Source organism: Pipra filicauda, unplaced genomic scaffold (assembly GCF_003945595.2).
Source record: "Pipra filicauda isolate LSUMZ 115617 unplaced genomic scaffold, ASM394559v2 scaffold118_size2161507_pilon, whole genome shotgun sequence".
Taxonomy (NCBI): Eukaryota; Metazoa; Chordata; class Aves; order Passeriformes; family Pipridae; genus Pipra; species Pipra filicauda.
In genome coordinates, this window is record NW_024103640.1 from 1,947,700 (window position 1) to 1,974,891 (window position 27,192).

A 27,192-nucleotide genomic window follows, 5' to 3' on the forward strand; every position below is an offset into this window, starting at 1 on the left:
TTAACGACTGAGAAATGTAAATATGATTAAAAAAAATTTTTATACAGTGCTTAGAACTTGATGGTGCCACTGAATATTGCAGCAGAACTTAAAAAAACCCCAAAAAACTAGAAATCTGTATGGATAAAGACATGTAGAAAATTGCCTTCAGCAATCTCAAAAGGTAGACTTACAAGCCATCATTCTTTAGAGCCTTGGACAGAAGCTGTCTGGCATCAGTTAGAAATAAGTGATCTTTATTTTGTGAAGCAATAGGCCTTCTTTATTTACCAGCTGTCACCTTTTTTTCATCTATAAAATCAGTTATAGTGCTTTTAAAATACAGGACTTCTGGTTATACACTCTCCAGCGGAAGAATTTGTTGCAAACACATTTCAGTGCATCTCTTGAGAGCTGTTTAGCTGGACAAGAAATGTGCTGCTTGTGATGAACTGGAATCCCTCTATTTAGCAAAGCAAACAGGTGAACCGCAAGCGATGAGGCTGCAGAGGTGTTTCCCTGACCTGCACTGCCTTCAGGACACTGATGTGTCCAAGCCAGCACACAGCAATCCTTCTTACTGCCCAAGTTCTGGACTTGTGCTGTTGCACACCTCAGTAGGAAGGTCTGCTCGAGCTGGGAACGTCACCCCTGTGTCCATGTCCTTTTCTCTGCAGGTGTCAGTCACCGTCGTTCCCGTCGGCGTGTCCTTCCCGGTGTTCTCGGAGGCAGCCTATCATCCTGCCCCTCTCAGTGAGAAGGCACTGCCAGACACATTTGTGGTGCAGACCAGTGTGTTGTACAGTGCCCCTGTGAGCTACACTATTGTCTCTGGAGATGACAAGGGTAAGCTCTTGATGTGGAATAACAGGAAGGGGGTGTGTTAAACAACAGCACTGAGCTTTTGGGGTGTTTCTTCTCTCTTTCCTTTTGCCCTTATCTCAGTTCTGCAGCCATTAACACTGGAGGTGTATCAGCCCAGATGTACAAATTTGATCTGCATCAGGTGTGGGCACATGATTGAATTTCTGTCCCATTAGCAAGAGCCACATGATCCATACCTGGCCTCCACCACCCCCATGCTTTGTCTGCTGCAGGAAGATCAGGTGGTACCTGGTCAGGCATAAAGTTACAGTGACTGGAGCAAAAATACCTGAAAGCATAAAGACTTGTGGGAGAAAAACTAACTCAGCAATGTTTTCTTAACAAATGTGAGAGTGTAGATGGAGTTTCTGTAGGGTCAAGTGGATCAGTTCTTTGTCTATTTTTACTAAATATAGAGCTGATTTCATTGCATCATCAAACACAGTTTCTAATTCTGGTTTTGTAAAATGTTTTGGGTGAAGTTGTGGTCTCCTTGAACTTAGCTGCAGAATTCTTCATCTCCAGTAAGAACAAGACTTCAGAAGAAATTATATATATATATATATAAAATAATTTCCAACTGAAACAGGGGCTGTTTCATAGGAAGGTGAAGACCTGAGTGGAGAGTGGTGGAGTGAATTTTCTCCCTTTTGGTTTCCATCTGACCTGAATTGTTTCTTTTTGTTAATTACAACCCTGGATATGCCTGACACTCTTATAAATCTTGTAAAAATGTTGAATTTCATTTTGTTCTTTGAAAAATACTGTAACATGTAATGCTCCTATAAATAACATGTAGTTTGCATTGAAGGATTCATATCTTCAGTTGCAACTAAAAAATTCATAACCAGAATAATTTCTGGGGGATTTTTTGTTTTGTTTTGTTTTGTTTTGTTTTTTTTACAGGGTATTTCATGATAGATTCATCCAGTGGTATCATAAGGACAACAAAGAATTTGAAACTGGAAGATTTTCCAGTAACTTTCAACGTTCGAGCAACAGATTCCACTGATGCTGCCATATTTACTGAAGTTCCAGTGGAGGTGGAAGTTATTGATGAAAATGATTTCCCTCCTGTTTTCCCATCCTCTCTGCTGGAAGCAACACTGGCAGAGGTAAGAAAGTGCCATCCAAACTGCATCACACTTTTATTATTGTCCTGAAGATTTATATATAATCTTTCCATGAGAATAAAAGTAAACCTTCTGGAACTGGGCAGGTTTGCCCTTCTGTTCTGTCATGGGATGTTTTGAGGTTGCTTTCCAGCTGAAAATCCCAATACACAAAGAGAAGGGTCTAAAAGTGTGGACATATCAAAGGAAAAGTGAACCTTTTAATAATAAGGGGCTCCATAAAGGAAGAACTACCGTTCCATTTTGCATATTTATACAAAGAGAACATTCAGGTGCATTTAAAATCTGGTGGATGTGCTGGGCATAGACACACTCAGCCTCTTGTAAGGGAGCTTCAGGCAGAGAAATAGCAGGGAAAAGTCTAGTTTAGCAATATTTCTCCTCCTGCTCATGTACAATCTGTTGTGATTCTTGCTGACACAGAATGATCAGCAGCAGAAAACAAGCCAGATTTCAGTCAGATTTTCAGACAGGAAATCTGGTTGTCTACAAAACAAGCCACAGCATTTAATTATGCAGAAGCATCCAGCTCAGCATTTCACTCTTCAATTTTCAAGCCACACCTTTCACATTTTAATCTGCTGGCTGCTTTTTTTCAAAAAAAAGAAGCCCAGTGATCATGTTAATATTTTATATAACACATACCTTGCCTTTGAGATCCCCAGCTGATGCTCTCTTAAATCAGCCACAACCCATTTAAAATGTAACCCATTTCTACCACTGAGCTAAATTTAGGTTCAATTATTACACCTATTTATTCAATTATTACACTTACTTGCAATGTTCCCAGCTAGTTTAATGGAGTAGAGCTGGAATCACATTTCCCAACCTTAAAAAATTGATTTCCATGTGAAATATTTACACAGTTGGATCAAATAACTTCAGGTCTCAAATGGCTGTGCAAGTGAAACAGTGGTATCTTCTGTCAATCTTGCTGCAAATAACATTGTTAGAAAGGAAGAATTGTATTATTTCTTTCCATAAGAGTAATTATTAGCCAAATAGTGTTCAGAAAGAAATGTGATTTTGAAGTTGAGAACATCCACTGAGTTTCGTGGGAGTAGAGGATGCTGAACAGAAATAGCAGCAAGTCAGATGCTTGAGGTTAAGATCTGGGGTGCTGGAAATCATGGAGATTTTTCTTCTCGAGGATTATTGCTACAGGAGGAGACATGGGGGCAGAAAAACAGTTATATTCTGTAAATTAGAGAAAACAAGAGACTCTTACTCTGCTGAATAAGTTGCATAATTTTGATTTTAAAATCTCTATCCTACTGTGTGTGCAGTATCTGTTGCTTTCCCCCTTTCACATAATCCAAGGAATTGCAGCAAACCAGTCTCTGACAGCTCCAATCTTTCCTCGTCCACAGAATTTAACAGCTACTGAGATTGTCCAGCTGAAAGCTCAGGATAATGATACAGGTAGAAATGGGTTGCTAACATATGGCATTCTTAATGGACACGGACTAAAATTCAGGATAAATGAAACAACTGGAGTTCTGTATTCCAATACCACCTTTGATTACGAAGAGGAACCTACCGAGTATCAGGTTTGCTTTAGATTTCTTCAATCTTTTTTTTATTCAGATCTCTTGGATAACAGGTGACCCTTGTGTTTTTGTTTGGCTTGATATTGCTTGAACATTTTCTGCATTGGTTTAGAACAGGAGCAATCTCAAGATGTGAGGCTTTGTTAAAACAAGCCACTGCCTTCCAACTATAATGAAATTCAAGCACAGCTCACTGTTCACCTGCCCTACAAACAGTCCAGCACGTGAATAACTAATTTCACAGTGACAGCTCATGTATTCAGTGCTGTCTGCTTGAATCTGGACTGCACTGAGACCTTGCAGACATGATTCTCAGTTAATATTTATTGTTGTTGCCACTGCTGCATATTTATGATCTTATTTTGCTTCAAGCCAAAATATTGGTGAATTTGCTGTTCAGAATTGGACTTCACCTTTCTAAGAATATTTCAAAGTTTAAAATTTGCCAAGATTTTTTTTTTTTAATCCTTATTAAAGTACCTCTTTGTATGATCTCCCATTGCCAATCACTTCCAGGTTGTGGTATATGCTGAAGATGATGGAATCCCTGAGAAGAAGAGAGGTTACTGCACAGTTGTCATAAAGATCACTGATGTTAATGACTGGCCACCTGTCTTTGAGCCAGTGGCTGAATTCAGTGTGAATGAAAACGTGCCTGTGGGATTCGTAGTTGGAAAAGTCACAGCAACAGACAGAGACACGGGAGACAATGCCTTTGTTCTGTATAATCTTACAGGTAACAAGGAATTCTATCACTGTTTCCTTGAATAAGGGACAAGGGTCTAGGGCCTAATCCATGCCTGTCTTGTAGAACCCAACAGAGATGGAAATTTAGACTCCTTCAGACCAGAGCTGAAATAGTTGGTTTTGTTGTAAGGACCATCAAGAGCAATGTGAATACAGTTTATATGTTTTTAATCTTTTAATTACAATATACATCAGACTTTGAGGGTCACCAAAACCAGCAGAAGTATAATTTAAGAGTGTAGTTAATCACGAGCTTCTAAAATGTATTAATTGATGATGCTTCTTTATATCTGTCTCAGATGGTGGAGAAAATATATTCGAAATAGATGAAATACAGGGCATCATTAAAATAAAGAACTCTCCAGACTATGAAACCATGAATAAATACAACCTTACAGTGACTGCAGTCAACAATAAATCTGCCCCTTTCTATCAGGTAAAAGGCCATTATTGTAATGAACTGTGACTCTTCAGAGTGGATTTTGAACCAGTGGGAGGGAGCTCTGTCCGAGACATTTATTGTGTGGAATAAAATGAGTCACCTAATCATGTTTAGAGTCAGACTCCTGCAACCTTTGACCACACTGGGCAGCAGTATACTTTAATTATGGGAAATACTTCAAAATTATGCATGGTAGGGTTCAACCCTGAATTGTTTGGTGACTAACCTGGGCTGGGGAACGGGAGCCTTTGCTTGCTGCTGTTAGAACTCTAAGTGATGTGATAATTTTTCATGGGAGAAAAAAGTACTTTCAGCAAATTGTTGTAGCTCTGCTGTATTTCTTTTATTCGAGAAGATATTAGACACTTATTTAACAGAACCAGAACATTTGTGGTTCTCTTAACTGTGTGTAAGACACATTGGTCCCCTAAACACATCCTGTTCTTGCTCATTCAGGGGCATTTCAAGAAGTAGAATCCTACTGCAGCATTGGATTCCTGCCTCTTGTGTTAAAATCTGTAGTACCTCTGATGCTGAGGTCACAAAATTAAACCCAAACAACATTTTACCACAGCATTTTCAAACCCTGACTTTTACTTCTTGTTGCGTACGCAAGTAAGAAAAAAAACATCGCTAAATAAGACATTCTGAATACTTTAAATGCATGAAACCCCTTTTGTTTTCTAGGCAACTACTTCAGTCACCGTGCTGGTGATGGATGTGAACGATAACGCTCCAGTGTTTGCTCAGGATTCCTATTCTGCTTCCATAAACATGATTAATCCTGTAGGTGCTCATGTCATAACTGTGAGTGCCACCGACAAGGATCAGGTAACTCCTCCTGCTGGATTCTGACACTGCCTTCAGCTGCAGCCCAAAGACACCTTTCTCTGTTCTTTAGGCACAAAATAGCAAATGCAGGGAATTCTAACAGCACTGGGAATTGGGAATTAGGACTTTTGATGGTTCTGCCTTGACGCTGGAGGACTCCCTGTCTTTGGGCGTTTCCTCAGCTGTATTTGCTTTCGTTTTCCCCCCTTTTTATATGGAGCTGCACCAGGCTTTCAGAAGTACACAAGGACTGAAGCAATTTAGTGTCCCTGAAGTTATTTGAACTTCTGAAGTAGATGATTCTGTAAAAGCTGAACATCACATGTTGGCTTGAGCATGGAAATGTCTGCTTGCCACACGCCTCTGAAGTGTGGAACCCCATTAATTCCCTCCATCCCCCTTTTTTAATGTAATTTTGTTTGATACATCTGTACTGCACCCATCAACTAGTATCCAGGCACTGGCAGGGACATCCAGTAGTCACACAGATCACCATGACAACATCACCAGTAATTATATCATTTAAAGGGTGAAACCTCTAGAAGTGACAACAAAATAGGTGGAGCAGGTGCCTTCCTATTTCCTCACGTGTAATTTTGGTTAGAATAGCTGCAGCTGTGGCACATTGCTGCAAATGATCCACCAGCCCTTTTTTTAATCACCCTTTTCAACGATTTTTGTATAAAAAGTGAAATTGCTTTTGAAAATTGCTGGACTGCGTGAGCTGTGCATTGAGACCCTGATGAAATTCATCCTTCAGCTGTCTGGTCCTGTGCCATGAGAGTGGCACTTGTCCTCCCTGTGCCACTCTCACTACTGTGACTGTCCCCCTCTACACTTATTTTCATTAGAGACCTTTTTCCAACGTTTTCACTGTGTAACTGGCCCATTTATTGTGAATTTTATCCTGCTTTGTGTTTTTTTTTTCAGTTGCCACCCATCCTACCACAGCTAACCCCAGGTTTTCATTCTTAAAATAAAAAAAATAAAATAAAATCACCGTTTTCAAATAATTTCGCTGGAGACATTTAGACATTTTGAAATCTCTTGTTTCAGTGTTTCTCCTACCTTTCAAAATATATTCCCAGTTCCCTGAAGTTGTGTTCCTTTCATGGCAGGGGCAGAATGGCCTTGTTGAGTACTACATCCTCCCTGATCTCAACGTGAGCCCGTTCTTCCTGGTGGAAAACCCCAGTGAGGGGAAAATAATTACAACTGGAAACCTGTCCAGGTCTGGAGAGATCCACTTAACAGTGATGGCTAAGGACAAAGGCTCCCCTCCTTTAAATGACACTGCTCTGATTACTCTTAACGTGTCTGACAACCGCCCGTTCCTCCCTCGGTTTAACGGGAGTGAAATCAGGTGAGGCTTTCATATTATATAACATATATATATATATACACTATATACATTCTCCAGGCAGTGCAAAACATAGTAAAGCTGAAGCTCATTTTCATAGTTTTCCATGCAGAAGAAAGAACATTGGGGTTTTTTTAAACAAAATATTTAGGAAATTCTGCTGTTCTGGGGGTTCTGTGAACGTGATTTGAAGTATCACCTTTACTTCTTTATTTTGCAGCCTGTCTAAGCCACACTCTCTATCCTTTTCCTCTTGCACACTATAAACTATTTTTCCTTAGGCTTTACTCAAGGACAAATCAATGTCTGATAGAAAAGTAGGGCTTGCACTGCTGTCTGACAGTCAGGCAGCTCCAGCAAACAACTGGAGGGGAGTGGGCAGGATTTTCCACAGGGAGTTAAATTTCAAAGTCTGCCCCTGCAACAACTGATGGGAAGTTTAACATTCATTTCTCATTAACATATTTCTCATTTCTTTCCTGCATTAGCATTTCCGTTTTGGAAAACACAGGAGTGGATTATTTAATTTATACTCTCACTTTGGTTGAAGATTCAGGAGCACTGATTGATTATAGTGTTGTATCTGGCAATGAAAAAGGTGAGTAGGATTTCCCTTATGAGTTAAAATAGCCAAGAGAACACAATAACCTGTCTTTTGTGTGTGGCAGATGTTGCTGGATGTAAATGAGGAGATGAAGAGCATGGATAAAAATTTGTGTCTGTTTTTAAAAAAAAGAAGCACACAGAATTTCTTTCAGAGCTTCTCAGCATTGACTTCATTGATCTTTGGCTATGGAGAGGGTGGTAACTTGCTAAAAGATGGGTGGTTTGTAGTCTTAAATTAGGAAAATTTAAGACTGAGGGAGCCAAAATAGAAAACTTGGAAATATATATATATATATATATATAAATGAGTTCTGCAACAAGAAGCTGCAATTCTGTTTTTCACATATATTGCTCCTTTACATGTTTAAGAGCTGTTTGGTCTGGGATAGGAGCCCAGCTGTGATGCCTTTGCTGCTTGGCCGGTGGAAATGTTGCATTTCATCTTCTTAAGAGCAGAGGAGCCATGGAAACATCCCAAGAGCAACTAAGTAATCCTACAAGAGTAGGAGGGATACAGGTAAAATGGTAGCTATAACAGCAAAATTGCATCTTTTTCCTTTCAGGTCATTTTAGATTGGATCCCACAAGCGGGGAGCTGAGGACAGCAGTTAATTTGAACTACGAGGAAGTTCCTCAGTACGTGCTTTTAATTCAAGCAACTCCTCTGCTTGGAAAAACCTCACCTGCTGCAGAGGTCCAGCATTCAGGTAACTTTTTGCTTTGAAGGACATTCCAACTTAAATCGGGGCAATGGACACCTCTTTTGTATTTGCAGCCCCGTAAAGGAGTTGTGATTGTCTTCAGCTGAAAAATCCGATGTGAAGGATGGAAAGCTGGGGTTGTGCAGAGCAAAGCCAGCAGCCTTCCCTCCCCCGGGGGTGCAAACCCTCACAGGGCCCTTCTGTGGGCTCAGAAAAGGATATAACAGCTGGCACTGGACTCCTCAGCAGGAGCTGGAGAGGGCTGACAGAGGAGCAGTGCTGCCTGGAACTGCCTGCTCCCACCGGAGCCCCGGGAGGGCTGGGATAGAGCTCCTCTGGGCTCATCCCTGCCGCGCTCCCGGCAGAGATGCTGCAAAGCCACAGCCTGAGCCAGCCTTTGGAGTGTGGGCTCTGGTGGTGGCTGTTGCTGATACCTGTGTTTGTTCCAGGCCTGTTTGCTGAGAACGTGGCCATGCTGACAATCTCCGTGCAGGACGTGAACGAAGAGCCCGTGTTTGTGAGCGATTCCTACTCTGCTCGCATCCCCAACTCTGTGCCCTACAAGCACCCCGTCATCACAGTCCAGGTGGAGTATTTCCTGTGCCCTTCATAGGGACAGAAATCCTGTGAAAGAGCTGGATTTCTTCCACAGTTAAACTGGGTTAAAGGAGCACTTAAACCTGAGTTTCACAAATCACCTTTTTCAAACCCAGGCCACGGATCCCGACTCAGGAGACAACGGCCTGGTGCTGTACAGTTTAGTGAACCATCAAACAAATGAATTTGACATCAATGAAAACACAGGGGAGATTTTTACAGTTTCTGTAGCAGGAAAGGCTGGAACATTTTATCTGGAAGTCCAAGCTGCAGACCAAGGCACAAGAAGACTCACAGCCCGGACAACAGTCAACGTAAGGAATATTGCCATGGATAATCCTGATTTACTCCCATGTCAAAACTCTGAACACAAGAAGGGTTAGGTTTAGTAATGGCAAAAAAAATTACTTAACACCACCAAAAAATTTGTCTGATACATGAATATTTGCTACATACTGTAATTAAAAGGTTGCCATTTTCACTGACATATAAAAATATGTTGGCACAAAGACTGATTTTGGAGGACAGTTCTTTTATATCAGAGGGGTTTTGTTGTTGTTTAATGGGTTGGGCTTTGTTGGTTTTTGGGTTTTTTTTAATCAACCTGAGAGGAACAAATGCTTTAGAAAATCTTATGTGTGATTCTTTCTTTATTAGGTTACTGTTGATTCCAGTTCCAGTAGCAACATCGTGATGGTGGTGCTTAATCAGCAGACCAATGTTGTTGAAAGAAACATTGCTGAAGTAAAAAGGTATTTTTGAAACTCTGAAGCCTATTCTGGTTTAATATCTAATGACAAATTTGGAGTCCATATGGGATAGGGGTCTGACAGCCTAGAGGGAGAAGATACAGCATGAAAATCTCCATGGAAAAGGAGGAGAAAACAATGAGGATTATGAGACTGAATTTCCCTCCTCCCCACCTTTACTGTTTCTAATACTCTATAGATATCACTGACTGAGCATTTTTTTCCTGTGCTACTCAATCTCTCAACAATTTTGGGCAAATAGCTTAATTCCTTTGCTGGTAATAATCTTTTTTACATGCTTAGATTAAAATACCTGCCAAGGTATTTTTATTAATACCAATATCTGCCAAGTGTTGTATTAAATACTGCTTTATTTTATTTCCAGAGTAATAGGATCTGTCACTGCCCAGTTAATTAAAAATGTTTTCTTAATATGATGACAGGGTCCTGGATGATAAACTTGCATGGAATGTATACATTGTTGATGTTTATTCCAATGAATTTGAAAGAAAAGCAAGAAGCAGCACTGATGAAACCCAAATAGAAATTATTGCTTTTGATGAGGCCCACCAGGAAGTACCTGCACAGGATGTAAAAAGGTCTGTATGGCACAGTCTGGGGGTCAGAGCTATGCAGATGGGTTTTGTTTCTCTGGAAGTTATTAAGGTCTTGGACTGGATGGGTTTAAATCAAATAACAGTTTACCTGAGATTTGGCTCAAGGCTTAAATGGGTATTTTAGAATTCAGAAAGCTTTCATTATTTATCGAAAGGTAATTTCCAGAGTTTGTCAAAACCACGAATAAGGCAGTTTAATCGTGCAAAACAGATTTAAAAGTCAGTTTAAGAAAAAACAGCTGAAGCAGAAAGAATGTAATTAAAATACATTGACTTTACAACAGCAGATTGTTAATTAAAAATTTTACACTTTAGGTGTGTTTTACATTTGTTTCATAACACGACAGTGATGTGGATTTAGAGGATTTACTGATCTCTCAAGTTCAGTTGTCCAAGCTTTGCAGCATTTTAGGTCACAAGCACCAGGGCTGGTTGCTTAGAGAACAGAGGCTTTCCTGAATGAAAGCCACGACAAGTCCGAATTTTCGGAAAAGATCTTGGCGGACCAGGGAGGGATATTTTGTTCTTTTCCTCTCTACTCCTCCAGCCAAAACGAAGGCCTGGTTAAGTCATCACATTTTATCCTTCTTTTCTTCAGAAAACTCAAGGAGCAGTCTGGAAACATCGAGGCAGAACTGGAGAAGGTGTTTTCCACCTCTGTCACTGCTGCCATAGTGGAGCCTCCCGCGGCCTCGGCGAGCCCGGAGCTCGTCGCAGCCATCGTGCTCAGCGTCGTCCTGGGCTGCACCCTCATCGCCTTCCTGGTCTACGTGGTCCTGGATGTGAAAAGGAAAAGGTACACAGAGCTCTGCTCCAACCATATAGTTTATATCTACGGCTCATCAGTTTATTTAAAATGTCAGCTTGAGAAAGTTGTCCCATAAGCTGTTGATGTTTGCGCGGAGCAGTTGCCTAAGATTTGCTGTGAGTCACAACGCCTGGTGTGCAGACATTAAACAAACACACCACAGGTGATGAGAAGTCGTTTCTTCTTGTGTTTGTCACGCAGCAACAGCAGAAACAAAGAGTTTTAAACCAGAGAAGGGTGGACAGCAGCAACTGTAACTGTGAAGGGAGGCACAAGTAGCTGTAATACACCCACAAGGGTCTCCTCTAACCCCACGAATGCTGAAATCAAGGCAGGTTTTGCTGCTTGACTTCAGTGGCAGCAGGGCCACAAAGCAGAGGAAAACAATTATATTTCCAAGAGGGCAGTGAATATTTACCCTACTACCATTATGGAAAAATAGGAAATATTCTAAACAAATCCCCAGAATAATAATGAAAGTAAATATTGTGTATTAAACTTATGACACAAATAATTCGTCTTCTGTTTCTAAAACAACCGTGAAACCAATATTCAAAAAGAATTAATAATCTTATTTTAATGTATTTATCATTTTCAGAAAGCGTGGGCAGCAGCATTTGGTTAAGAAGCAAGCTGAAAGTATGGAGGGCATTGATAACCCGTGGGCAATGGACAAAAATGGAAGTCTGAAAAGCTTAGAGAAACTAGAGCACATGAATAATGGGTAAGTAGAATGCTGATATCACAAATTTATTAAAAATAGCATAAAGTGTGATTCTAGTTTATTCTGGTACCACAGGATTTTCCTTGGATCCTTCACTAGTATATAGGTCAGTTTTTAAGAACCCTTATAATGACAAGTTAAAAATCTCTACACTTGAAGCAAGCTTTTAATCTTGTATCAAAAATTACACGGGCACATTCCTACTTACCCTTTAGCAAATTGTTAATCCTTATGCAGAAAAGAACCTTCAGGATACAAGAAGCTACTTAACATTTATTTCCCTGGATAAAATCCCATTAATTTTGAGATCACTGTACATGCTGCTCTCAGAGAGGCTGAGTATTCTGTGTTATGAATTCTGTTAACTCTCTTCCAGGAGAAGCGAGGTATTATCATTTGACAACATATACAGCACCAGAGGAGGTGAGGCTGACAGAGATGAAATTCAGGCCCCTGAAAAAGGCAATTACCTTGAGACAATACTGGCAGATTACAATAGTGAACATGAGTATGAAAAAGCTGCTGAACTTGGAAACACAGAGGCCCAGCCCGCTGTGGCATTCATAACAAAACAGGTAATGAGCTTTTTGATTGCAAAGCGTGGAGTGAAAGGTATTTTATTGTTACTCATCAAATAATTGAAGGAATTATTGAAAAAGTTAAACCTGTCTTGGAACGGAAAAGAAAATAATCTTTTGTGAAGTAATCCCTGGAAATGTTCAGGGCTGGGTTGGACAGGACTTGATCAACCTGGTGTAGTGGAAGGTGTCCCTGCCCAGGGCAGGGGGGTGGAACTGGATGATCTTTTAAGGTCCCTTCCAACCCAAACCAGTCTGTGAACCTATAAAAATCTTAGAGGAGGGGCTGTTGTCCCTGAGTAGAAGGAGGAGGAAGACTTGTCATCCAGAAATTATGATTCCCTTCTGCCTGTTATGGAATGTGCACAGTAAAGGGTTCTTGTGTGCCGCTCCAAAAACTTCCCACCTTAAAAGCACTGCTTTGTTTGCAAACTTCACAGACAGAAAATGTAAGTTATACAACTTCTGCTGCTTCGAACTTTTCCACACTACCATTTCTAACAGAGATTTCTGCCTCACCTGCACTACATTTTCTTGCAGGACTCCTTTCTGACAGACACAGCCCAGAAATCCGCTCTTCCCGTAACACCTCAGCCCCCGTCAGCTGCCCCTGGAAAAGAACTGAAAGGAGTAAAATTCTCAGAAGTGGCAGTGATTTTGGACGCAGATGACGAGCCCGAAGATTACGAGCCCGAAGATGATGAGCCTGAAGGCGATGAGGCTGGCTATGACATCTCTTTATAATAAGGACACTTGATGACGAAAAGCACGATGACAGGACAGAATTAAATGAGCAACAATATGGGGACGCTATCCAGATTTTAATTCTGCTACTGCTGTTATAAGAGAACGAGCAATGTGCCGAAGGTGCTGCTCTGCAGGGCTGCTCCCCCAGCACCGGCGCTGTCTCGCAGTGTATTTAATTTCCTCTGTCGAATAGCCAAGACAATAAACCCGATTCCCAAGTACTTCTCAGACATCCATTTTCTGTTCTCTGCCACCGAACTCCGCGCCGCGGTCGCTGCGTGAAAACCCAGGAGCTCGCTTTCCGCTTTTCCTGTTTCTTTGACATTTTTCCTCCCTGTTTTCCAGTTACGCGGAGCCGGGACCCAGCCCCTTTGGAGCGGCGTTTCCCGGGCCCGGGAGCGGAGGAGCGGCGTGGTAAGAGCCGGGACTCCCCTCGGCGGGTTGCGGCTCCCGGTCCCTCCTCCCTCAGGGCGGCGCGGCCTCTCCTTCCTCCTCCTCCTCCTCCGGCGGGGCGGGGAAGTTTCTGGCACCTTCTGGCGGCGGCGGAAGCGGCCGGAGCCGCCATGGCCAAGTGGGGCCAGGGGGATCCCCGCTGGATCGTGGAGGAGCGCGCGGACGCCACCAACGTGAACAACTGGCACTGGTGAGGGCCGGGATGCGGCGGGAATGGGGCGGGATGCGGGGAAGGAGCGGCGGGCGCTGAGGGGTGGTGGGGGGTGGAAGGCGGGCGGCGCTGACCCCCCCCCGGCCCCGCCGCTCCCTCATTCCCGGGGCAGGACGGAGCGGGACGCGACCAGCTGGTCCAAGAGGAAGCTGAAGGAGGTGCTGGAGGGGCTGGTGGTGGAGGGCGAGGCCGGGCGGTGCGAGATCGGCGACCTCAAACACGTGGAGGGCGAGGCGTCCTGCAACAGCCGCAAGGGGAAACTCATCTTCTTCTACGAGTGGAACCTGCGCCTCAGCTGGAAGGGTAAGACAGGGAGAGGGGGAGCCGGGGGAGCCTCGGGGATTGCCGCGGGATGGCAGCGCGTCCCGGCGCGGCCCTGCCAGGGGTGCCTTAGGCGCTGGATCGGGAGCCATTCCCTGGAAAAACGCGAGTGTCTCGGTGACCTGCAGTGGGTCAGAACCGCGGGGACGCTGCGGGATCCACGTGGGCCCGAACTGTGTAAATGCGTGTTTTTAAATAACCTTGAAACCCGAGCTCGGCGCTTCCCCCCCCCCCCCTTCTCCCGATGTTTTTCCGCCACACGTTTCTTAGCACCGTTTTCCCAGCCCTCGTTTTGCCTTGCAAGGAGTGAAAATCCCTGCGCTGTGGGTTGCTTACAGCTCCGTGCTTGGGTTATTTTAGCTTCCCAGCGTGCCCAAAACACAGCCCTGTGCTTCCTCATGTGGGGAGCAGGAAGGAGGAGAGCCCAGGAAACGTGAAATTGCACATATTTCAAAAAATTTACTGTAGTTTTGAGGATCATAAACTACATGAGGGTAAATAAAACTCTTTAGTGGGAAATGAGGAAGCCAGAAATAATTCTTGATTATTTGGGATGCCCAGGCGTTTTGTTGTGCTGTATTCGTTTGCAGTCCCAGCTCTTGGAGTTGTCCTCAGCTGTGCTTTTCCCATGACAAGCTCTTTATTTGCAGATCAGCTTTTGGTGATATCAGGGAATTCTTTCCATTTATTAGATCGCCTTAAAACTTGACAGCAATTTGTGGACTGTCCCTTGCGCTGGAGTAAGAAGCAGGAGGAGCTGATGGGAAAGCACCTGCATGGGAATTTTTCCCTGGATATTTGTAATGCCAAGTGACAGGCTGTTCCTTCCCTCCTTATTTCTCAGGCCTTGAGTGTTACTGTGGGAGGTTTGGCTGACCAGAACAGACTTGGATTTGAAATCTGCTCCTACAGTAAGAGGGGACTTTAAAAAAGTACCGTTGTTTATTTATTTTTTATAGTTTTAAGTGCTCCAAGTGTGTTACAAACTAAGAGCATACTTAGAGTGTGATGTAAATGTTAGCAGAGAGGAAGGCAAACATTGCACTCTGTGGTGCAGTTCAAATAATTGCCGTCAGCTTTTTGACTTTTTTTAAGCTAAGCTGAAATCACCTTAAGTTTTAAACACAGGTTAGTTCGTTGGGTTTATTTCAGCGTACAAAGCTTAAAAGTAGACAGATACTTTGTTTGTATTTCTATGCAAATTGTTTCTAAACTCTCCTGGGAGAGTGTTTATAGACAGCTCTGACTTGGGTTAGATGCTCTGCGAAGTTCAGTGCTGCACTGAGTGGATCTTGTCTTTGAGAGCTTAGTTTGAAATCCTAGAGGGGATTTTTTAATCCCTAAGAAGGAAACCTTTCAGGGAAATCCTAAAAAAAAAAGGTGCTGATTTTGTTTTTCCTAAATTTGATAGCCATTATAGTTTTTTTGAGAGCTCTGAATTCAAGGTGAGAGTTCAGACTGAACTGCTAAAAGCACTAAATGCTGTAATTAGTTCCTTCTACAAGTCTTCTAGGATAACTAGGACTTCAAACTATGATTAAAGTGTGGCTATGTAAGGACAAATGATGGAGATCCTGACATTTGCAGCAGGTTTGGAAAGTCCACTGTTGGAAAAACATTGTGCTTTGCAATTTATATTAAACAAGAAGGTGAGCAACTGAGGTTACTTAATGTCACTAAAACTGAGCAAAATGGCTGTTCTGTCATTTGTTAGAATATGCAGTGAAGATTTTAATGGATTATTGTACATTGTGATGGAAGCTTTATGAAAACGTGTTTGTCCATTTAAAGCAGTTTATTTCAGCAGTGGGTCTTTCTGAGTGACGTGCTTCACAGTTAACATTCTAAAATAATGGATTGGCAGGAAACAAAAAATAATTTATTCTTAGGTCTGTTATTGAAGTCCCATGGGATTCAAACAAATAATTTGATAGTTACATAAGAAGGTAATAAAGCTTTGTTTACATTACAGTGTCACTGGAAATGCAGAGCTGCACCAACGCTCTGCCCACGTCACGTTGTCCAACAGCTCTGTTTGTTCACTGACTGGACTTTGCTGCCCAGCACAGACACTGTCATTTTGCAATTTGTGAATATTTTGGGAGCTGTGAAAGTTGTTAATAGGATTAGCTGGGTGGATAAGAAGTCAGGCTTGCGTTTTGAGGAGCAAAACTTCTTCCTGCTTGCTTGCACTTCCTTTCTGGGGAGAGTAGCCAAAAATAAGATTGGCTTTGCTGTCTGCAGGGACAACACTGTGTGGTTCTCCTGTGCTAATCCTGGTGCTGGAAGGGAGCAGGGAGGAGCACACTGAGGAGGCTGGGTGTGATTTGTGGTGGGCCCAGAAGTGTTTCAGGGCTGAGACTTAACTAGTTTGCACGGCTTTCAGTGGAGCTGCCAGGTTCTCCTGTCTGGTTGAACCTTTCCCTGCGTGGATGTGGCTGTTTGTGGATTAACAGACTTTGCATCTTGTGCAATCCTTCATTGCCTCAGAGCCCGACTGGGGAGGGATCTTTGCCCTTTGCATTGCCAACAGTCCTTCACTGTGTTCCTTGCCAAGAAACACCTGAGCCTTTGGTTGTGTCCTTGCTGTGATCCTGACCAGCAGCACGTGGGGCTCTGCCCCTGCAGTGCCCCCGGATCACATGGTGGTCGTTTCAGGGCAAGTGATTAAAAATAATGGGAGCGATATTAAGTAGTGGCTGGATCGAGCTGGCTCCTGTGAAGGTGAGAGAATCCAAAGAAATTCTGCATTTACCTCATGATAATTCCCCCTCTGCAGCTGTGCTCAGCACTGGCTTGGTTGTATTTGGAGTTTTGCCAGCGGGCTGATGAAGCATCTTGCTGGGTTTTGTATGTTTTGACAGTGGGCTGATAAACCTGCACGTTTCTGCTGTTGCTTCCTAAGGAGATTTTATCATGATCTAAATAGTGAGCTAATTTCAATAATGAAATGTTTTTGCAAGGCAAAGGGGGGAGAGTCTTCAGTGTAACAAAAAAAGCATCAGACCTTAAATTCAGTCTTTTCAGGCAGAGCAGTCTGGCACAGAACATCCCAGGACAGTTCATGGAGCTGTGTAGGTCATTCCCCTTTAGATGCACATCCTATGCTGGCAGATGTCAGAGCTCCCTGGGAAAGCACTGGAAAACACCTCTGACACTTCAGGTTGCTGTTTAGTGCCTTTCAATGAGCCTCGAGGCAACTCCCTTCAAGTAACACTTGTGTACAGCTCATTTCCAAGCATAAAAGTCTTGCTATGGGGGAAATAGTTTTTAATAATGCATTTAAGAATTCGTTATGTTAATACAGGTACAGTGAAAGAGTCTGGTGAGAAACATAAGGGATCTGTTGAAATTCCTAACCTGTCAGAAGAAAATGAGGTAGATGATACAGAGGTAGGTGTGAAATACCGGTATGGCTGTATAGGTTCAGAATTCTTAAGTAAAGCATTAACCAACATACAGGCATCATATTTTGATTTATCCTGTCATTAAGTGGGATAATTACACGTGGATAGTTTATTTCATGTTTTTGTTTATTATACTTGGAATAATGATTTCTCTCTGTTCTCAAATTTACCCGCGAGGAACGTGCACAATTTGCTTTGCTAATTATGGTCTGTGACAAATATATTAACTACAAATTTGAGAAGAACTCTGCTTGTAGTCTTAAAAAAAAACCCCAAAACAACTCAACAAACCACCCCCCAAGCCCTAAGAACTTAAGGAATCTCCATGTTGGTTGTATAGCAGTTGGCGCTGTGGCTTCCACAGATTCCTCAGCAACTTCATCCTTGATGAACTAAGTGGAGATACTACATTAATTTAAGTCAAAACCCAAAAGGACCTATTTTTAGCAAAGGTCAGCTGCTCTGAGAAGATAATGAACTTGAAATTGCAGCTGTCCTCTGAGCATAGTAAACAAAGCCCAAATGCTTGCCTTTGTTGCCAGAACCCAAAAGGCTCCTGATCAAGTGTCTCTTAGATGTGTCATTTTTCTGTTTCTAGATAAATGTCAGCAAGAAGAAAGGGGAAGGTGATGTTCTGAAGGACCTGATGAGAACTGAAGGAACCACAAAAGTCAGAGAGGCCCTGAGAGATTACCTGAAAGCACTTAAAACAGGTAAATTCAACAGCACGTTGTGTTTCTGTGTGGGCATCTCTCCAGAACAGGTTGGTCATACATTGACAAGTCCTTGGGTTCGTATTGTTTTTATTTTTAATCTGTTCCTAATGAAAATATGTGGGTAAAGTGGGGAAACTGGATTGGAGATTTATGTCCTATTCAGTGCTCCTGCACAGTTCTACCCCTTCTCCACAGTTTTGGTGATCTTTACTGTGTACCTGAATGTCAGGGTGATGGTACAGCTGAATTTCACACTGAAAAGTGCTTTCCTTCCTTCCAGAGTTTACCTTGGGAATGATTCTGCCAACGAAAGCCCCTGTTGGTCAGGAGCTGCCCACGGAGCAAAAACCAAGTGGGGACACCGTGCAAGTATGTTGGCTTTACCTTTTTTCCCCCCTGAATTTAGTGACTCCCAATTAATACTACTGTTAAATAAATACAGAAATACATTGTATAATTGCCGTGTTTTCACAGCAATGTGTGTTTGAGAATGTGCAGGTAACAACAGTCCTGCCATGTCAGAACTTCTAAGATCTTGGACTTACTCATGCGACTGTTTTCTGCTTTTCAGGACTCTGTTTCACCACAGTCTCTGGATACAGTTGGAGTAAAAATTCCAACAGTGAGGATACTTATGAGGGAAATGTTCAACTCTCCAGCTGATGAACTTTACAGCATCTTCACCACAAAGGAAGTAAGTGATATTTTCAGAAGGCATTGTAACAATGTGGATGTTGATCCAGCTGAATAGTTAAGTAAGAAATGTGTCACAGTGTCAAGTACAGATTCCACTTTTACCTTTTTAATAACAGCTGAATAGGTTGCCTGAGACCTTTTTTTTCCCACTTGTTACCTTAACAGGAAGAAAAGCCAAATAAACAAAGGGAAACTGCATCTTTCTGTAATTTTTGTGCAGCTCAGTCTCAATCTCCTTTGCTGCTTAGGAAAAGCTTTGCTGTTTGATATAGGTCCTTGTTGTTCAGGAGCCTGAAGGGCTCAGTAATGGCACTGCCATTATCCACAGCCTGCAGGTTAATTAGATTAATTACTGGAGGTGTGAAATACAAATTCACTAATTTGGGGTTTGTGTCCTTCATAAGAGCCTGTGTTGGAGAACTTTAAATGACAATCCCAGCGCTTCCCTTGGGAAACAAGAGCTGTTGCTCCATTTCCCTCATTTCCCAACGTAGGAACAGCCAGTTCTGTCTGTGCCTGTGTATGTGCTGTGGCCATACCCCCTGCATGTGACCAGTCTGTCCTGTTCTGTATTTACCCTGCAGGTTTCTCAGTGTTTATATTCTCATCCTGTCACCTCACTGGACCTCACTGCAGTGCTGTATAAAATCAAAAGCCCTGATGAGTGTTTAAAGACTCTTACATATATCACAGTTAGTTTTAATTTCTTCAGCCAATCTCTCTTCTCTGCTAGTATTTTTATGGGTGTGTTCTTTTTTGTTAGTTAGTACAGAAGTTTTCCAAGTGCCCAGCTGTGATTGAAGCAGAGAAAGGAGGCAAACTCCAGATGTTTGAGGGCTGTGTCAGCGGGGAATACACAGAACTGGTAAGAAGCTCCTCCTCTGCACTTCAAAAATGGGGGAAGGGTGTTACTTCATTTTCTGAAACAAAAAGTAGTGTAAATTTGTGACCTTTCAGCTTCCTTAAAGCCCGTTTCAGTTCCTGTATTTCAAAGCCAAGCAGGTGCTCGTTTGTTGTGTGGTTTTTCCTCCCCGTGAGAAGAGCAGGCACTGCCCACACCTAATGACCTGCACTGGGGGTGGGGGGGAAGAAGCACAGTCCTGTTTAACCAGGAGTGACAAAGCAGGTTTAAGGTGTATCTCTTGTATTCATTCCTCTTTTAACTGGAGAACTGATTTTTGTTCAGTTCAGGGCAAACCGTTACCTGCTGTGGAAGCAGAGGGAAGGCAATTCTATTCATCAGCCTTTGCTGATAAGGATCTATTAGATCAGGATCTGTTTAAATGAAAAGTCAGAATACAGACTCTCCCCTGAGCTGGTGTTTGTGCCAGCAGTGCCTCATTCAGGCAGGCTGGGCTGGGTGACAGAGTGACAACACTTACACGTTGCAGCAGGGCAGACACGGCTCGTGCTGGTGCCTGTTTCAAGGTCTGCCAGAAAATCAATGGTGTCTGTGCAGTAACTAATGAGCCCTGACCTTTTCCCACAGCCAGAACACAACATGGAATGCAGCAAGCTGAGAGCTCCAGGAAAACAGTTTATTTCAAAAATCAAACCCTAGTCTTTGTCTTGGTTACATGCCTGTGTCTCCTTGGTTTTCAGGGGGAATAATCTCCGATGCTAACTGGAGAACATCCTTCTCTTCCTCCAGGTCCCAAGCCAAAGAATTGTCCTGAAGTGGCGGTGTAGGAGTTGGCCTGATGGTGAGTCTTTGTGAGGAATTCTGATATTAGAGGCCTCCTTTGCAGGGAGAAGGACCAGCCCTGGCAGGGACAGCGTTCCTGGCCGGATTCTCCCTTGGTCCGTGTTCTTGGACAGCAGCCTGGTGTCCAGAGGTGAAAAGACAGACACAGGCAGCAGCAGAGAGGAAAGCAGCAGCAACAACTGCAATTCTTTGAAAAACACATGGCTGAAATGTGGTATTTTCTTCCCCCAGAACATTATGCAACAGTTGCCTTGACCTTCCAGGACGTGGGGGCTCAGACGGAGCTGCAGCTGGAATGCAAAGGAGTTCCCGTCTCCGCCGAGGAGAGCACCAGGCAATGCTGGAAGAAGCAATATTTTGAAGAAATACATCTTTTACTGCAGCAGTCCCAAGACAGCATGGAATGATAACAGCACTGTAGTTTTGTTAGGGCATTACTTTTTATACTTTGTTAACAATTTGGTTTTCTAAAAAAAAAAAAAAAAAAAAAAAAGGAAAAAAATAGTAATTTATTTGTGGGAAGAATAAAGACCCACTTCTATGATACTGTATATAATTTAAACATTATTTATGGATTTTCAGTGACTGAGGAGCAAGGCAGATTATGGATATAAACAGCTTTTCTTGGGGAGACTGATCTCTGCTCTGCTTGTCTGCAGCCTCAGAGATAATAATGATTGAGCTGCAGTCAGGACTGTGGTAGGACTCACACTTCAGCAGAGGTAGGTGAGCTACACCAATCCACAGGAAGCATTTCCAGTTCCTTAATATTCAGTGAACCGAGTGGCAAAATTCCTGCAGGAGATGGTTCCCAGCAGAGGTGAGCCCAAAGGGATTATCAAACTGCTGATCCAGCAGATCTTTCAAGAAACGGGGGGGTATCATTTACAGCCTCTTTAAATCCTTTGTTAGATTGTTTTAACTGCAGACAGGTTTTGTTTCCGACTGCAGTTTTAGGGAAAGACAATTAACAATGTCATGTAATTATTAAGTCTGCATGCACTGTACTCCCTTACTTGACCTCAGTGTGACATTTATTTTGGAAGCAACAAACAGCACTAGTGCTTTCTGCAGTTCTGCAAGCCTTCCACTTCAATCATTTATGGCCCTCTGCAATTCTGTACCTCAAATTAAAGAGAACAACTGTCGGAGAATTTTGACAGGAGCAAAGTTGGGATACTGAAAGCAGCAAGGTGAGCAAGGCTAACTTAGTTCTCAGATGCTTTATAAGAAGTGTACAAATCCAATATGCAATTTGCAGCAGACCACAAAAGGGCTGCCTTTGGAAAATGTGCTTGGCTCAATAAAAGATGTGACTTTACCTGCAGTTTATTTTCTCCATAAACCAATCCTGCCACACTATATGAGTTTAAGTCCTGTAAATTTTCATTTTACTCAGCGAGTTTGTAAAACTAAAATTTTTAGGACTTAAACTCATCCAGCCAATGAATGAGTTTAAGTCCTAAAAATTTTAATTTTACAGGGCACCAACATATGGCAACCTTCCCACCCAAAAACTTCCATCCTCCAGAGGATAGAGGTGCTGCTCTCTGCCACAGGCCAGGTTATCCCTGAAAAGCTGCAGGCATTTATTAACCCTTTGAACTGAGGTGAGGGCTGGTAGTAACAGTAAACACCTCCAGAGGCTCAGACTGGTTACTGTTGGTTGTACTGGGTGTGGTTTAGGTGTCCAGATCCAGGGTGGGAAACAGCCCCTTGAGAAATGTCATATTTTAACATCTTCCTTTTCCTGAATGTTCAGAATTTAGTTACCTTTCTCGATGAATATTCCAGGAAAAAAAGCCTGACATTTTGAATACAAAAATAATTTAGGGTATGGGTTGACAAAGGGACAAAATAGAAATAAAAAAAAAATAGAGAATCAAGGTTTAAAACAGATCAGCCTTCAGCAGCTTAGAGTGCAGATGCTCAAAGAGATTTTGTGACAATTTGGTAATTGAGAGTAGGTTGTTATATGCAATTCCAAGTTTTTTAAACAGTGAAACTACAGCCCTGGTACTTCTTGTCTCCTTCCACTAACTGCAATGGCCAATTGCTGATCAGCAGCATTAAAAGCCATGACTTCCCTGTTTCCAGCATTCCAGCGCTTCCTTCAGGGCTGGGGCTGCCAAAATCTCTGGAAAACTCCACAGCTGCTGCTGGGAGGGGACTGTGAGGAGGAACAGCCCCAGTGACCCTCCTTTCTCCTCAGGGGAAAGGATTTTTTGCACGATTTTAATGTGTTCTTATACTCTTCTGTATAACATGCCAAGAACATGCTAACGTCATGCTAAGACCATGAGAATGTCATGCTAAGAACATGAGAATGTCATGCTAAGAACATGTGAACATCAGGCAAAAAATCTTAGATTTGCTTTTTGTAAGCATGACAGTCACATGGTCTTAGCATGATTTAAGCATGTTGTAATTAACATGCCAACGTCATGCAAAGAGCATGCTAACGTCATGCTAAGAACATGATAATGTCATGCTAAGAACATGCTAATGTCATGCTAAGAACATGAGAATGTCATGCTAAGAACATGTGAACATCATGGAAAAAATATTAGATTTGATTTTTTGTAAGCATGACAGTCACATGTTCTTAGCATGTAATAAATAACATACCAAGAACATGCTAACATCATGCTAAGAACATGTGAACATCACGCAAAACCCCCTTAGATTCTTTTTTGAAGCATGACAATCACATGTTCTTAGCATGTCATTAGCATGTTATGAATAACATGCTAAGAGCATGCTAATGTCATACTAATAACATGTTAGTGTCATGCTAAGAACACGTGAATATCATGCAAAAAAATTCTTAGATTCTATTTTTGTAAGCATGATTTTCACATGTTCTTAGCATGATTTAAGCATGTTGTAATTAACATGCCAAGAACATGTTAATGTCATGCTAGGAGCACGCTAATGTCATGCTAAGAACATGAGAATGTCACATTAAGAATATGCTAATGTCATACTAAGAACATGTGAATGTCACGCAAAAAATATCAGATTTGATTTTTGTAAGCATGACAGTCACATGTTCTTAGCATGATTTAAACATGTTGTAAATAACATGCTAAGAACATGCTAACGTCATGCTAAGAACATGTGAATGTCACGCAAAAATTATCAGATTTGATTTTTGTAAGCATGACAGTCACATGTTCTTAGCATGATTTAAACATGTTGTTAAGAACATGCTAACGTCATGCTAAGAACATGCTAACGTCATGCTAAGAACATGCTAACGTCATGCTAAGAACATGCTAACGTCATGCTAAGAACATGCTAACGTCATGCTAAGAACATGTGAATGTCATGCTAAGAACATGCTAACGTCATGCTAAGAACATGCTAACATCATGCTAAGAACATGTGAATGTCATGCTAAGAACATGTGACTGTCATGCTTACAAAAATCAAATCTGATATTTTTGCGTGACATTCACATGTTCTTAGCATGTCATTAGCATGTTATGAATAACATGCTAAGAGCATGCTAATGTCATGCTAATAACATGTTAGTGTCATGCTAAGAACACGTGAATATCATGCAAAAAAATCTTAGATTCTATTTTTGTAAGCATGATTTTCACATGTTCTTAGCATGATTTAAGCATGTTGTAATTAACATGCCAAGAACATGTTAATGTCATGCTAAGAGCACGCTAATGTCATGCTAAGAACATGAGAATGTCACGTTAAGAACATGCTAATGTCATACTAAGAACATGTGAATGTCACGAAAAAAAAATCAGATTTGATTTTTGTAAGCATGACAGTCACATGTTCTTAGCATGATCTAAACATGTTGTAAATAACATGCTAACGTCATGCTAAGAACATGCTAACGTCATGCTAAGAACATGCTAACGTCATGCTAAGAACATGTGACTGTCACGCAAAAAATTCTTAGATTTGCTTTTTGTAAGCATGACAGTCACATGTTCTTAGCATGATTTAAACATGTTGTAAATGACATGCTAAGAGCACGCTACTGTCATGCTAAGAACATGTGAATGTCACGAAAAAATATCAGATTTGATTTTTGTAAGCATGACAGTCACATGTTCTTAGCATGACGTTAGCATGTTCTTAGCATGACGTTAGCATGTTCTTAGCATGTCATTTACAACATGTTAACGTCATGCTAAGAACATGTGACTGTCATGCTTACAAAAATAAAATCTGATATTTTCCGTGACATTCACATGTTCTTAGCATGACATTAGCATGTTCTTAGCATGACGTTAGCATGTTCTTAGCATGACATTAGCATGTTCTTAGCATGACATTAGCATGTTCTTAGCATGTTAGCATGTTCTTAACATGTTTAAATCATGCTAAGAACATGTGACTGTCATGCTTACAAAAATAAAATCTAAGATTTTTTTGCTGAATTCACGTGTTCTTAGCATGACATGTGCATGACTTAGTCAGCATGCTTACAAAAATGCAAATCTAAGAACATATTTTTTGCATGTGTTCTTAGCATGACGTTAGCATGTTCATGTTAGCATTAGCATGATTAGACATCATGCTAAGAACATGTGACTGTCATGCTTACAAAAATCAAATCTGATATTTTTGCGTGACATTCACATGTTCTTAGCATGACATTAGCATGTTCTTAACGTGTCATTCTCATGTTCTTAGCATGACATTAGCATGCTCTTAGCATGACATTAACATGTTCTTGGCATGTTAATTACAACATGCTTAAATCATGCTAAGAACATGTGAAAATCATGCTTACAAAAATGTAATATTTTTGCATGCTCACGTTCTTAGCATGACATTCTCATGTTCTTAACATGACATTCTCATGCTCTTAGCGTGATGTTAGCATGTTCTTGGCATGTTATTTACAACATGCTGAAATCATGGAAAAGCGGGACTGTCATGCTTACAAAAAGCGAATCTAAGTTTTTTTTTTTGCATGAGGTTCCCATGTTCTTAGCATGACACTAGCATGTTCTTGGCATGACAATAGCATGTTCTTAGCATGACATTAGCGTGCTCTTAGCATGTTCTTGGCATGTTAATTACAACATGCTTGAATCATGCTAAGAACATGTGACTGTCATGCTTACCAAAATAGAATTTAAGATTTTTTTGCATGATGTTCGCATGTTCTTAGCATGACATTAGCATGTTGTTGTCATGTTATACAGAACATGATAAGAACATGTGAACATCATGCAAAAAAAAAAATCTGAGCTTGGCTTTTTGCCCAGCTGAAGGTTCCATTGTCTGCACCCAGCCTGGATTGAGAGGAATCCGAGGGACAAGTTCCTTTCCCTTGTTCCAGGTGCCCTTCAGGAGCATTTCCAGCAAACCAGTTTCTTCTAAAATGGGGGCTGAAATTTCTCAGAGACTCTGCAATAAAAAGCAAAAAATGGTAAATGACTGGTGAGCTGAGAAAGCCAAAGGGAAAAAAAAATTCAATGGGAATGATGTGATTTGTTATATTATGGCCAAAAATCAGTACAGAGGATGGTTTCAACAGTTTGAGTCCCACAGCAGAGCTGACTGTGCAGGGAGGTGCTTTTAAATAGAAAAGCTTAATTCTGAAGGGGTTAAATGGGAGGTGGAACTTCCAGGAGGAAATAAATAATAATTAAATGAGAGGTGGGATAAAGCCTGGAAGAAAATCAAAGCTTTAAGAGGCTGAGGGAGCCAGTTAATGATTAAAGGGTTTAGGGTTAAAGGGTTTTCAAAGGCAGGGATAAGGGAACATTCTTGAAGGCAATGAAATACAAACCAGAAAACTGATGTGAAGTCCAAGGGGAATACTGTGGAAAAAATAATGGCTTACAGAGCACGTAAAATGAGGGACATGGAGGATAAACAGCTGGAAACAGGGTGTGGAAGAGCAGACACTTGTGCAGGTACTGCTTTACTTCTGTTTAAAAAATACAGGGGGAAAAAAACCACCTCAGTAAAATTGCAGGAATACTCCAGGGGGAAATGAGAAGGTAATGTAAGAGAAGAGCAGTAAAAATAATCACATTTCTGGTAATCTTGACATGATTAATGGGGTAGTATTTGTGTATCCTTTATGAAATAATTATTAAGTGTTTATAGTTGGTCTACTGAAAATGAGATAAAAACCATCCCAACAAACAGGATCCCCCTCTCCAGTACCAATTATGGTGTGACCTCATCCTGGGGGAGGAGATAAAGCCAACAAAGGGCAAGAGCTGGAACTGAGGTCAGACAACTTACCAACAGTGCTAATAAGGGTGATTAATTAACTGAAACTACTCACCAAAGGGTTACAAGGGCTGCTGCATCTCAAAGATCTTTAGAGCCATTGGGAAATATCTTCCTAAAGACAACCTGACCAACCACAGCTCACTTGGTTTGGCAGAGTCTTGAGAGATGGATTTTGATTGTAGAAGTTCTGACCAGAAAAAAACTGTTGATGATTTCTCTGAATCACAACCTGGGGAGAAGCTGATCAGAAAAGGTAATAAAATCATTCCTAAAGAGAGCAAAAACATAATTACTTCATGTCTGATAAATGAGACCAACTTCACACTCACCAGCATCAGCAGTGTCTGTAAATGCAGGAATAAAAGTGCTAAAAGGGAATTTAAAAGTGTGAACTTTAAAGAGAAATTATTAATTATGCA

The 27,192-nt window shown here is 41.6% G+C and overlaps 2 protein-coding genes across 2 annotated transcripts in view; both read left to right on the forward strand.

The window, feature by feature from the left end:
* LOC113997060 (protocadherin Fat 4-like) overlaps nt 1–13,254 on the forward strand; it is a 32,380-nt gene extending 19,126 nt beyond the window's left edge. The window contains exons 26-42 of the mRNA XM_039385967.1: nt 657–825; nt 1,750–1,958; nt 3,347–3,526; nt 4,043–4,262; nt 4,573–4,709; nt 5,403–5,546; nt 6,665–6,909; nt 7,395–7,504; nt 8,076–8,219; nt 8,663–8,799; nt 8,927–9,124; nt 9,468–9,562; nt 10,003–10,158; nt 10,775–10,972; nt 11,583–11,708; nt 12,085–12,283; nt 12,827–13,254. Of these exons, the coding sequence (XP_039241901.1) occupies nt 657–825; nt 1,750–1,958; nt 3,347–3,526; nt 4,043–4,262; nt 4,573–4,709; nt 5,403–5,546; nt 6,665–6,909; nt 7,395–7,504; nt 8,076–8,219; nt 8,663–8,799; nt 8,927–9,124; nt 9,468–9,562; nt 10,003–10,158; nt 10,775–10,972; nt 11,583–11,708; nt 12,085–12,283; nt 12,827–13,030 (2,871 nt within the window). The 3' untranslated portion in view covers nt 13,031–13,254. The remainder of the gene's footprint in view (nt 1–656; nt 826–1,749; nt 1,959–3,346; nt 3,527–4,042; nt 4,263–4,572; nt 4,710–5,402; nt 5,547–6,664; nt 6,910–7,394; nt 7,505–8,075; nt 8,220–8,662; nt 8,800–8,926; nt 9,125–9,467; nt 9,563–10,002; nt 10,159–10,774; nt 10,973–11,582; nt 11,709–12,084; nt 12,284–12,826) is intronic.
* A 299-nt stretch (nt 13,255–13,553) lies between these two features.
* Nucleotides 13,554–21,863, forward strand: LOC113997062 (activator of 90 kDa heat shock protein ATPase homolog 2-like). The gene is made up of 9 exons (XM_027738591.2): nt 13,554–13,676; nt 13,810–14,000; nt 17,326–17,411; nt 18,024–18,138; nt 18,422–18,510; nt 18,713–18,835; nt 19,601–19,702; nt 20,489–20,540; nt 20,774–21,863. The coding sequence occupies exons 1-9, from the start codon at nt 13,597–13,599 to the stop codon at nt 20,947–20,949; spliced, it is 1,014 nt and encodes a 337-aa protein (XP_027594392.1). The 5' UTR covers nt 13,554–13,596; the 3' UTR covers nt 20,950–21,863.
* Nucleotides 21,864–27,192: the final 5,329 nt, after the last annotated feature.